This window comes from Triplophysa dalaica, chromosome 14, assembly GCF_015846415.1.
Source record: "Triplophysa dalaica isolate WHDGS20190420 chromosome 14, ASM1584641v1, whole genome shotgun sequence".
Classification (NCBI taxonomy): domain Eukaryota; kingdom Metazoa; phylum Chordata; class Actinopteri; order Cypriniformes; family Nemacheilidae; genus Triplophysa; species Triplophysa dalaica.
The window spans coordinates 14,711,989-14,724,745 of record NC_079555.1 but is presented as its reverse complement, the minus strand read 5'-3'; the positions used below and the strand labels follow the sequence as shown (position 1 = coordinate 14,724,745).

Here is a 12,757-nt window from a genome sequence, read left to right as displayed (position 1 = left end):
ACACTAAATAAACGTAAATATAAAATAAAGAATAATGCTGGATTATATGAATTGTATGATTTTTTATAATAAATCCTAATATAGTATACACTGCTACTGTAACAGCACATGTAAGTGTATGGTAATAGTCAATACAGTCAATATTATATAGATATGTATATATATTTAAGTGCCTGAGCTTGACTAGACGACAATCCTGAAAGTCTTGAAGAAAACTTTCTTAAACATCCACTTGTGTTTCTATGTTAAAGCAGATACTGCATAACAAAAGTTACCTCCAATTTCTTGAAGGCAGACCTGCCTTAAGGTGACAAAACATTTTACTTGTAGCGAGTCACTGAAGAAAACAATAAATTACTTGCAGGCAAATAGATTTGCAATTAACCAAATGGACTGAGACATTGGTTCAATCAGATGGGGTCCTTCAGATTCAGCTACAAGCTTTCTAAATCACCGGTATGGGCAAGGTTTCAGAAAAAGACAGAGAGGGGTTTTATTTCCCAGAGTGGGATTGATGCTATAGTAATTGCGGTGCTGGAAATCTCACTTCATTTACAGTGGACCTTACAGCCAGTGGCTTGAGAAGTTGAGTTACTGACATCAAAAACAAGACCGTGCAGGAGTTAAGATGATATGAGCTGTAATCCTGTGGACAGCCAGAGGACCAGAGCATTCTGGGATTGCCGAGAAAGCAATCTGGTGGAAAGTGAATGGGTGAGTTTTCAGACAAGAGAGTGTTTTGGCTCTGCTGACGTGTTTGGCACAACAACGAGACCCGTCTGTTTCAGCGTCGTCCCAAGTCACCTGCTGTTACGGGCTTTGATAGATCAACAGAAAAACAAAGAAAGGGAAGTGCAATCGAAAACATGCCAGAAATGGAGACAATTGACATATGTGGCTCACTGGCCCAAATCAAAGTTCCCTTCAAAGCTGTCACTAATGTGTTTCTTTCCGGAGAGAGGAATTCTGTGGAAAACACTTTGTGATCCCTATTCTCTCTCCATCTCCTTCCTGCTCTCTCTATTCCTCTATTTGGCAGGATCTGAATGTGTAAGGTTTCAACGGCTCTATGCATGACTGACGCCCAGCCAGATTGCCTTCCCTTCAAAACGGACTCTACCTGTCTGAGTTATAGCAGAATGGAGTCATGGATGGAGAAACCAAAGGTGATGGGAGGAAAATAAGATTTTGCTTTTGAATAAGCATCAAAGGTACTGGGCCACTGGTGGTGCGGGGGGCTGGGTTTTGGCGTGACCATTACAAAGAGGCTCATTTTGTTTTTTGAGAGAATTGTCATGGCTTCTGACCACACAGAGAGGAAGTTATGAGATACGGTTGGGTACCTCTGCCTGAAAACGGATGGAGGGGTCAGATTGGGTGGAGGCTGGAAGCATCAGGTGGTGTTTGTGGTGGCGTGAAGAGGACACTATGTAGCGAGACACAGAACATACCGCTGGAAACACTTCATTGCATTTGCCTATGTTGTGTTTTGGTTGGTTTTGACCCCGTCAGCCCTTTGTAACTAGTTAAGTAGTTTCCTTCATCAACCGGCTTCACCAGAAGACCATGTAAGTCAACCAAATTCATAAGAAAAACTGGACCTGAGTCCTGCTAAATATATGGTTATTCTCTGGTCGGTTGTTTGTGAGCAGCAAAACTAATAAACGACAAAAGTGTCTGTTCGCAAAAGTGTCATTGCACAATATGTCGATATTATATCACAAATACTGACAACCTGATGTTTGCATATAGCAGAACATCTGTCCGGTCTGTCAGATCACATTCAGCAGTGTTTACAGATGTGTGAGGTCATGGACCAGCAGGGTGGAACTTCCTGTAAAACTAATCGTCCATTTAAATAACATCTGCCTGATTCGTGTGGACAGTTCTGTGCATTGGTTCATACAGAATGAGATATAAACCAGCTTTAACCAATCATATATTTTTAAGTGTTTTCCTTTATTCATGACCTTTCTTTGGACTACAGTTTATTAAAACGCTTCATAGACAAAAAATTGTAGTTGGTATTTTTTAATTAATTGAATTAATCATTTTATAATGTTATGTTAACTTAAGGTGACTGTTCACCCCAAAACAACAATTCTGGCATCATTTATTCACCATCATATCATTCAAAACCTGTATGCGACTTTTTTCTAAGAAATAAGAAATATTTAAGAAATATTTTAAGGAATGTCTCTATGGTCCATACAATGGAAGTCAATGGGATCCAGTGTTGTTTGGTTACTTCAAACTATCTTCTTTTGTGTTCTGCAGCAGAAAGTCATTCAGGTTTAAAACGACATGAGGGGAATTAAATGACACAATTTTTCAGTGAACTATCGCTTTAAAAGTGATTTGTTACCCTCTAAGAAATCTTAATTATTGTATTTCTAGGTCAGTCATGTATGTTTACACAGATTCATTTTCAGCCGACTCTCATCCTCTCACGCCTAAAGAGATTAAAGGGAGTTTGCTGCTAGTATAAATCTGTGTGGAAATGGAATCTGAATGGATGACCTTTGTTTATCTTCATCACGCTATGCGCTATGGTTCTTGAATACGTGTTGAGCGGTTTCTCGCGTCTCGTGATTTGTAATTAAAAGTTAATAATCTTCATGCCTTGAAGCTGTTTATCAAGCGATAGACACAGGCTTCGAGACATCTGAACGCGAAGCAATGCACATTCCAAATGTCTTTACCTATTTACTTCTTCCCACAAGGACACTTGATCTTCCATTAGTTATGAATTCATAATTAATCATTTGGGCAGAATGAACTGAGAAGTGAGTGGAGACATTGAGCCCTTCTGTGTTCCAAGAAGTTTAATCCTTGCAAAGCAAATATCATTAATGGGCAATTTCAGGACTTATAAGATAACAGAAGGTTGTCTGGCTCCACTGTTTTTGAGATCTAACAAGACAATACCAATAAATCACATTGGGTTGGAGGCTTGAAAAATTGAGTTTGGTGAATTTCGCAAATGTTGTTATACAAACCTAAGGTACAGTGCATTTAAGCTTCACATTTTATCAATAAGTGCATTCCCAGGGAAACGAACCTGCGACCTTGATTTTGTCAGTGTCATGCCATAACAGCTGAACTACAGAAACATAGTAGAAAGTGATAAGGGTTTCACAAAAGACCCAAAGGTATAGGTTCTGTACCCACAGCGGAAAAGCAAAACACAAAATGAAAAGCTCTGCGGCACTAAATAACCTTTTGCTAGTTTCATAAGGCCAGAAGCAGGTTGTCTCCTTCCATTACTCTGGAGTCCATTTTCTCTTGAGCTAAGATTAGTGCTGAAGGGATGCTTGGGAAGGTAAGGACGGCTAACATCTTGCGGTATATATAATTAGCCTAAAGGGTAAGAAGACAGCTACAAGAAGAATCGCTCTTTCCTTGTCTTCATACCTAATTCAGCAATGGTGACCTCAAGAGATCACTTGCAATACCACAATTCTGCAACAAGTTTAAAGTTCAAGGTTTAGCCATCTTATCCCATCTCATGTCACAAAAGACATACAAATGATGAAGGTTTTGCTCTTTAAAGAAAATCTTTTCATCTCTTTTTCGCAAGTAATTGTGATCAGTCTTACCCCCTAGGTCACCAATATAACGTTAAGAAATCACGTTTTTTACAAAGGTCCTGAGAAAATAGTGAAAACCAGAGGTGTGTCAGTCAGAGCGTACTTTCTTTTTGTGCTCAGAGGACCTGAATCGTTTTAGGGCAACATTAACCTTCCCAAAGTTCAAAATGACAAATAGCAAATATTTAAAAAATAAATTTTTCTCTCTCGCAGTAACTAAAATGCTTCAGAAATGAAGTGTTAAGGACTTGATCATTCATGGAGTTTGGAGTTCAACTCTAATTTCCAAACATTCCAATGAATGGTCAGATATCAGAGCCTTTAGCGAGAATGGCAGATCGGCACTGTTGTGAACTCAGCCTGTAGAGAGTACACCTGCCCCGTCTTCAGCAGATGTTCAACGGCTGTGTGAGAGACAGCTGAGTCATGAAGTGATATGGAGAGGAGCTGAGGGACCATTTCAGCTGTCAGGTAGGAAATACAGGAAAGATGGAGTCACAGTCCCATTCCTGTCACCAGCGCTGCTGAGGCTGAGCTCCTGACATTGCAGAAGACAGCCCAGAGATCTGTCTGCTGCAGAGCTTGCATACACAAGCAGAGGTTGTAAGATCTGGTCACCCATGGCTTTCCAAAGGCTTGAGACTGTTCACCAACGTGTGAGACAGTTGCCAAAATATGTGTGATGAATGGCCTCTTTAAAGGGGGTCTATTGATTTATTTATTGCTTCCACCTCCATGTCCATTTATAATACATTTTGGCATAAAATGCAGTCATAATTCAATTTTTAGACCATTATCAACTGTAATGCTGAATACAGAATAAGCTTTTTTCATGTGTAAATGTGGGCACCGTTTGCGAATACCTTGTAATGTCGTTCTAGCAGTTTTTCATGAAGGGGTGGTATTTTCTGTTAAAATATGTATCATAAACATTTTTTCTATCATAAAAGATAAGTTGAAGATATTTGATTTATCATAATACGGGCTCTTTAAACTCCTTATCAGAAATTAACTAATGAACACCCACAAATATAATGACCCACAAGTATGGTCGCCTTGGTGACCAACTTGACAGGAAATGAACAGAGATGAACTTGAGTTTGGTATTTTGGAGCTTGTGCTGGATAATTAGTGTTATCAGCACCCATTGAGAACTAATTAAAGCTAAATTATTATTGACCACAGCACAGGAAAATGAACATAAACAAAACCATCTGTCTATCCGTGCTCCCAAATTTATGTCCACCAGAGAACAAGTTGATGGTGTGTAATAACATAGATGCCACACTGTGCACTTCGACCTGTTGCAATGACGTCTCCTTGGTGCCGCCATATTGGGGAGGGCAAGACTGCCCTATTAACATATACATTTAAGAGAGAGATCTGAAGTTCATTTTGTGACTGTTTTCAATGCTAGACAAGCCTGAGTTTTTATGTTATTATGATTTTCTATGATAATAAAAATTATGAAAATAATGTTCTGACAAATAAGTAACAAATAACTAAATGAATACAGAATGTTTTTGCACCGTGGAGGATCATAAACCATTGAAATTGTTTGAGAATATAAACGTTGTTAAAAATATATATTTGTTCACTTATATGTGTTCATAGTGCAATCTTGATTCCCCCAATATGGTGGTGCCATTGGTTGTTGACTTCATTGGTGGTACCACTGGCATGAAGTCAATTACGGCATCTCTATATGTCTATGGTGAACAATGCACTACAGTTTTAGTCTAATTCCAGGTGAGTGTCATTTTCTTGCGGTGCATATAACAGAAAACACAAAATGTGTCTTTTACCCAAACCCAACTGCAGTTAGTGCTCACTCAGTATTCATTAGTTCTTCTGTTTTACAGTATAACACAATGAGTCTGTGTGGGTGGGTCTTGGTCTTTCTTGAGAGAAGATAAACCCACCTGGTTTATTATAACCTGGGCACAGATAACTATGTATTGCAGTTGCCCAATATCACAGAAACAGCAACGCTGAATAATAACCCAATAAAACTTGATTAAGATTCAATGACCTCTCCAGTTTAATAATGGCGACTGTGAGATTTGCAGCAGGAAATTAAAACGGAGAACTTATGATACTGCAGAGGAGTTTGGTCAGTGAAAAATCTATTTTTAATACTGTACATCGTTCTTCGCTGAACAGAAAGATAGTTTGATATCATTTTAATCAGTCTGAACGCGTATTTTAATTTCATTTGTGAATATTAAATGAAAGATAATAAGAAAAAAACTTTGAATGTTTCGCTTTAATAATACATTTGATTTTCTAACAGAACACTGTAGCTGTGATAGGAGTTACGTAGATATCTTAGACTATAATCTGTCCTGACATTTTGGTTTAACTGTGCTGAGATTAAAAGAAAACTGACATCATATGAACATTAAATTGGGTCACTAAAATAACTTTTACCACCCTTTGAGTGTTCTCATTAGTGCATTTTGCCTTTGTATACCGATGTATATTTGGCAAACAGACACCAGAAATCTACGTGACTTACCTAATACGGTGAGTCGGGCAGGACGTGACCTCAAGGCAGCCTGAATGGCCTGGCACTCGAACACGGCATCATCCATCAACTCCACCCTCTGGATTCGCAGGTGGTGCTCGCCCGAAGTGTGATCCCCGATCACAGCGTATCGAGGGTAACCTGAAAAATAGAGCCTACCAGTTAACATCAAAGTTGTGTTTCAAAACCGGCGATAAACATGAAGTAAGCCTCTGGTTATATAATAGAGAGAGAAAATGTGTCTTGTTAATTGCAACACAGTTGGGACTAACCTGACAGCACTGAGGTATTGGCTTTTTAGTCACTTCATGACAGTACAAGCTAATCCCTGAATGCCACAGGGAGCGAATGCAAGCGGCTGATGCAACATTCACTGTTTGTTAGCAACTGGTGGATATCAAAGAATATCGGTTGAATTTATTGTGAATTATTTGCATCAGAGATCTTCAGAAAGGCTATTTAAGTCTTTTGTCTGTTTTCATTAGCGTGTGTTAAAAAAAAAGAAAAAAAAAATCAGTTTGCCACGTTTCTATGCCTACTTTACGTTCTCCAGTATCGAAAGCCGAAGGCTGTTTTCTTTCTGCTGCAAACAAAAAATAATTGACGATTGTGCCTTAAAAAAAAGCCAAGGTGAGTCAAGACCCAGCAAGTACACAGCGGTGACCTTCAGTAAATAAACAGAAGATGAGCAGAGGTGCGAGGCCGGTATGAGTCTGGGTGAGACTTTCTGCCGGCGGTGATGGAGGTGAGACGATTTGTTGATTGAGGTTGAGTCAATCCGCTGGTGTCACTATCACACACTCGAGCGGTCCTCAAGCGTGCCGCTGTTCAAGTGTAGGTGTAGTACTTAGTAAGCAACACACAGGACGTGAGAAGATTGAAATGTGTTCCGCTGATGCAGGAACGGTGATTTGTGGTTTAATAATACACTCAGCGGGGCGTATTTCAGGGAAACCTGACTGTTTTACCACGGTGAGCGAATCCTTCAAAGCGCATCAGCAGACTATTAGTGGAAGATTTGCATACGAAGCGAATGGGAAGGCTTGGTTTGCCGCGCAGCAAAGGATGCGTTCGAATGCGACGTGCCACATTTCCCAGCCTCTCGATATAAACGTCTCTGACGGCTCTCGAGAGGCAAAATACTCCTAATTATTAGAGATTTGCAATTTCCAGCGAGACCCTCAAAAAGTGCTATTATTGCGGTTAGCGCGGTCTCTGTTTCCAAAGCGAGACGGTAATTGATCGTGATGGGAGACATGGATTTAATAGCGTTAGAAGCTGATCTCAGCTTATTCCTCCACGGAAAGAAGCACGGCGCATTTATTTCTCAATTTAATTCAATACCTCTTCTCATGCGGATAAATTTACACCCTCAAAAGTGATCCCGCTTCTAGATCCAAAGAAGAGCCATTTGAATCCCCGCCAGCGAGCAAATGGCGGCGGAATATCGATTTTAAGCCATGCATCGATGAGAATTCTCCATGACATAATGGTCATACACCCTCGTGTTGGAGGATGCTCATCATAAGCGATCTTTACCCGGTATATCTTGTTGGCTTAGAAAATAACCTCAGGCACAAACTTTTTGGAGGTTTAAAAACAGCACAGAGATTTGATTAGGTTTATATAACGGACTCCATTTGTTTAGAAATGCGATTGAAGGGGCATTTTTCAAAATCACCTATATGTGTTCAAGTGCCGCGTTGAGATCCAACCTGCTCCTGCACCATAGCGCAGTGCTATTACCGCAGCCATCACTGTAATCTCCAGCAATGAGGCTCGGAAGAGAGATGTGCTTTAACATATTGCTGTAGAAAGCAGTGAAAAATAGACCGGACTCTAGACTAATGGCTTTTAAGTCCTTGAGCCTGACTGTTGAAATCACTGTGCCAGAAAATGCCAATTATTGCCTGTTGCCTCATTGGATCCCATTCACTTTTAATAGACCATGAAGTGTCTCTCATTTTCCCCTATTGAGGAGAGAGCGGCAGATGATTATGGTGCAATGTGTTTTATCTGCCCACATATGGCTTTTAATTTCTCTAAGTGAGTGGGAGAAAGAACAGAGGCAGGATAACCCAAAAACAAACATTTAATAACCCATCAAAACAGTCTGTGCCCACATCGCTTACTGGACTGAAATTAACGGCGTTTTTGAAAGTGCGGTTGCAAAGGTTACACGTATTGTGATGCTTGTAAGAAAAAAGCTATTATGTAAAAGGTCTGTGCTGACTTTGTGTGATGTAAGTGGTTTGGATATGTACCTACCGTGCATGTGACCCTACATTGCACATTGATTTGCTGATAACGAAAGCCTAAAAACACACATTGTGATATGAACTTTTTAAAAAATGTTCTGAGTTGATTTACGTTATTTTACAGCCTTGTATCCTTGATAGTCTCATTTGTGACAATTGTCTCATTTTTATTTCAGAACAAAGACTCTTAAATTAGGGGAAAGACATTCAAATGGAACACCACTGTGAACTCTCTTGAGCTATTAAAGAAAAACCTCTGAGCAGTAAAATGTCCCCTAAGGACTATCGGATTAAAACTCAAGGCCGGCAATGTTGAACGTAACCGAATCAAGTACTGTTTACCGTGGCAGCCAGTCAAAGCAAGTGAAGCAAACAGAGCCATTTTAATGGCCATTAACTTGCTTCAGTACTTTGTTTATTCTTGATGAGAGAGTGATGTTTTTTTGAAGCATGTATTGCCACTTGATGCCTAGCTTCAAATCTTGAGGTCTTATTTTTCTCAGATGGATACAGAACATATGCAATGGCTTCTAAAGGCACTCCTGATTTTCCAGGCGCTATATTATATTTTATATTTTGACTGCAGCACGCAATATCGAGCTGTAGTTCAGTTTTGCATTCAATAGTTCTAATTCTGTATTAAAGTCTGTGTGGACTAGCATCACTCCTTCAGTCAAATAAACAAAAAATGATTAATCTGGAAATGACATCCACCCATCTGTAATATTCGGTATTCAAGCGATGTCTTATAAACCCTAAGACACAAGACGCATTTCATCTCTTCTCTGGACATCTCTTAAATGAATATCTTAATATATAAATCATGCATACCCCACAATATGCCCAAGCGTTGCACGGCAGAGGGTGCCGTAAAGAAAAATGAAAAAAAAACTCTGCCATTGATCACAATGAATCTCAAAGACAACCCACATCAGGCAAAGCAAACATTATAAAATAGCCCCATTAGAGCTAATGAATCCATCAGGACAGGAAGGGATTAGTCTTCATGTTGGATCGATGGAAGGGGAGAGGGCCGTGAATGAAGACGTGACGCAGTGATTAATGGTCGAGCAGATGAGTAAGTGTATCTGCCTGACGCCTCAGACGGAGGAAACGGCCGAGAGAAACTGTGTTAATTACATCCGAGGCGAGAGATCTCTTTCCTTCTGTCTGATTCTGAATGTCGTGGCTCGAGAAAAATTTGGTCAAATGGGACGTTTAAGGATGATCTGTAACTGTGTTTTTTTCCACAGAATGTTGCCTTAAAGTGAAAAGATCAACGTTGCTTTTGCTGTAGTTGTTTACAATTTATAACAAGTATTTTTCCATGTTTTTCATGTATTTGTAACTTTTTAGATTTGATCTAATCCTCCTGTTTTCTTCTTTCTGGGCTAAAACGTTTTCTGTAAAGTTGAAGATACTTTGCTGCAATGCACTTTGTGAAATGCGATATGGAAATAAAACTGAATTTAAACTTGAATCCCACAAGTTGTGCCTATGGTACACTTAAAGAAACATGACACATAAAAATTCTCACATCAGTTCCTCACACCGCACACCAAACCTGTTTGACTTTCTTTCTTCTGCAGAACACAAAGAAGATGTTTTGAAGAACTTTGGTAACTAAACAACACTTCCTTTGTTTGTACATTTCTCAAAATATCTTCTTTTGTGTTCCACAGAAAAACAAAGACATATACAGGTTTTGAACAATGTGAGGGTCTACAAATTCATATTAAGTCTTGCACAAGCAAACTGGGCATATTCATGATATTTATTTTATTTGTATGTTTGAGGCAGCCTTGAGCTGATGTCTTTAATTAGAACCGCAAGCGAGAAGACCTCAATGAAGAATGCGGCGGCGATATGAATCGTCGCTCTTTCGTCTCCTGATTTATTAAACATATTGTTCGAGATTTCTCATTTTAATTAACGTCGTTCTCAACTGAAACACCACTGAATGAGCTGCCGCAGAGACACCTCTTGTGTGAATAGCTGAGCGGGCTGATATTGAAATGCATTGCGTTTGTATAAGCTGTTGTACTCCCCTCTTTTTATGTGTGCAGCTGCTGGCTTGGAGTACAGTCGTAGATGTGTCAATTTTCTTTATTGGACGCAGCGTTACTTGTTGACGCATGCAAGTCTGATAAAAGGAGCAGCTGTGCAGAGTTTTATCCTGTAAAGTGTCATTCATGTCAACGCTTTGCACTCCGCCCAGTACCCTGTGCTTGCTTTTAAAGCGCTCTTTTGTCTGAAGCGCTGGCTCTTGGTATCTCGAAAAAATTGCACGTTGTAAAAAAGAGAGATGGAGGGTGCATGGGACTTCATTGAAATTCTTCACGGCCCTCCAAGCGTTGGCCTGCCATTGATCCGCATAAAGAGCTGGACGGCGCTCTCGACTCGGATCAGGCTGGCCCTCGGCTCCCGGCCGTGACTGTTAAACTGCAGCCGATGTACCGTTAAGTGTCGTTCTCGGTCTCCTCTTTCATAATCGCGAGTCCCGCAGGCACAGCACCACGATTGCCGACCCACCCCACCTTCGACTTTCTTGCCGTTTGACCATTATTAAGCCCTTCACCCACTGTTTACACTGCTATGGACTGACTCCCAAGAGCAAGATAATGACAAGCTCCCAAACGGGTTGGGATTATTGGGGCTAAATCTTCTTTTGGGGTTTAATTAAAGACCACTATCAGCGCCAACACGCAACAGAGCAGCAACCCCTGAAGGTCAAAGACAAACAGACCTCCGATCTCCACTGGAACATATATTTTATTTTACAGATCAACCCAGCGGATGATTTTAAAGAGGCCAAGTGGGCTTTACATCATGCTTTGTGCTGGAAGTATCCCAAGTGCTTTAAGCATGATGGGAAAATGGAGTGAAACATTGATTTACTCTTATGTGACAGTTCATTGGAAGCCAACCCTACCGGTATCTACACTTTTGTTTAATCTTCTAAAAGGACCAACCCGCCCGGTTGAAAATAAACACCATAGGTATGTTTTGATACTGGTTTGACGAGCTTAAACCAGCACAAACCAGCATCTAAACATACCTAACCAGCATATGGTGTTTTTTCAACAGGGTGTTTTGCTCAAACAGGAAATTCGTTCATTGTAATCCAATTAACTCCACAGTATATGTCATAAAGGGTGACTGACTGTTTCAGACCATCATGAATATAAGTTGATAACGTTCGGTAGTGGGTTTTATAGGTGAATTTTAAAAAGGAATCCAATGATTGTTTGCACGAATTAACAAGTAGCCGGTAAATGTACTTAAGAGGTCATATTTTAGTCGTTTCTCGTTCTTCTGCGCCGGTCACCAAATAGACAGTTTTTTAAAAAGCAATTACACCCCTAGCTTAAACTTGTGCACCAAAGTCAACCTTAATTATAAATGCCTTGTTTAAAACCTATTTAGTTGTAAGAGCAGCCAATGATGACTGGCTGTTAGTCCAAGTGTAAAATGCAATCAATGTAAATGCTTTCGCCTTTTTCCAACACTTTTGTCTGGTAGATTTTATTCAGAACTTTGTGTTACCTGAAAGGTCCCTTCCGACCCCCAATGCGAGGCCATCTTTGATCCACAGCACAACGCCATGGTAACCGGGGATAGAGCAGGGCAGCGTGACCGGCTGGCCAGCCACCACCACCAAGTCCTGGGGCTGCTGCGAAAACACCGCCTCAACTCCTGTAACGACAAAGATAAAGAAGGTTTACCTCTAGTGCTTCTGCTGCCACGCACCACTTTCCAGTTCTTTCCTCACATGGCGTCTTTAAAAGCTCAGATCCATTATGAAATGGTTTAACGTTACATGACCTCATTTGGAGAATTTATTCAAAGAAAAGCTCTCGAGGACTCAAGAGTGATTAAGATGCAGTGGTGAAGTGCACTTAGGGCCTTTCGTCAGCCTGTCAACAGCACACAGAAAAAATACAGAACGCAAAAAGAGTGAAGGTCTAAACTCTATTAGATATGAGTGGCTGGAGAATGCTGTCAGCAGGAGGCATCTGATGGAGGGTGTTATAGATATGAAGCAAAATAAAGGTAGCAGAAGAAGTTTCTTTTGAATCTGTAAGGTCCTCTCACAGTACTTAAGGGAGTGTCAAGGTAGGTTTAGGATAGGTGCTAGTAAAAGGTTTGGACATGTGCATATTCTTGTGGTGGCATCGGCCTATGACAATGGTAAGGACATCGTTTCTCCACTACTCCGGAGTCACATTAACATTTGACATTTACAGATCAGGTGATTGGTTCACAAAGAAGAAGAAATAAGCACCTACAGCTCAGCACCCTTGTAAATATGCCTGAATGTGCATAAGACAGCTAAACAAGTGACGTTTAGATGAATGGATGCTAACAGACATCCAAGAAGT

The 12,757-nt window shown here is 40.3% G+C and overlaps 1 protein-coding gene across 5 annotated transcripts in view; it reads right to left on the bottom strand.

Moving 5' to 3' along the window:
* Positions 1-12,757, bottom strand: part of kirrel3b (kirre like nephrin family adhesion molecule 3b) — a 181,900-nt gene that overhangs the window by 51,509 nt on the left and 117,634 nt on the right. For all 5 annotated transcript variants that reach the window (XM_056766795.1, XM_056766796.1, XM_056766798.1 and 2 more), the window contains exons 2-3: positions 11,922-12,071; positions 6,109-6,258 (exon numbers count right to left, since the gene is read on the bottom strand). In XM_056766795.1, the coding sequence (XP_056622773.1) occupies positions 6,109-6,258; positions 11,922-12,071 (300 nt within the window). The remainder of the gene's footprint in view (positions 1-6,108; positions 6,259-11,921; positions 12,072-12,757) is intronic.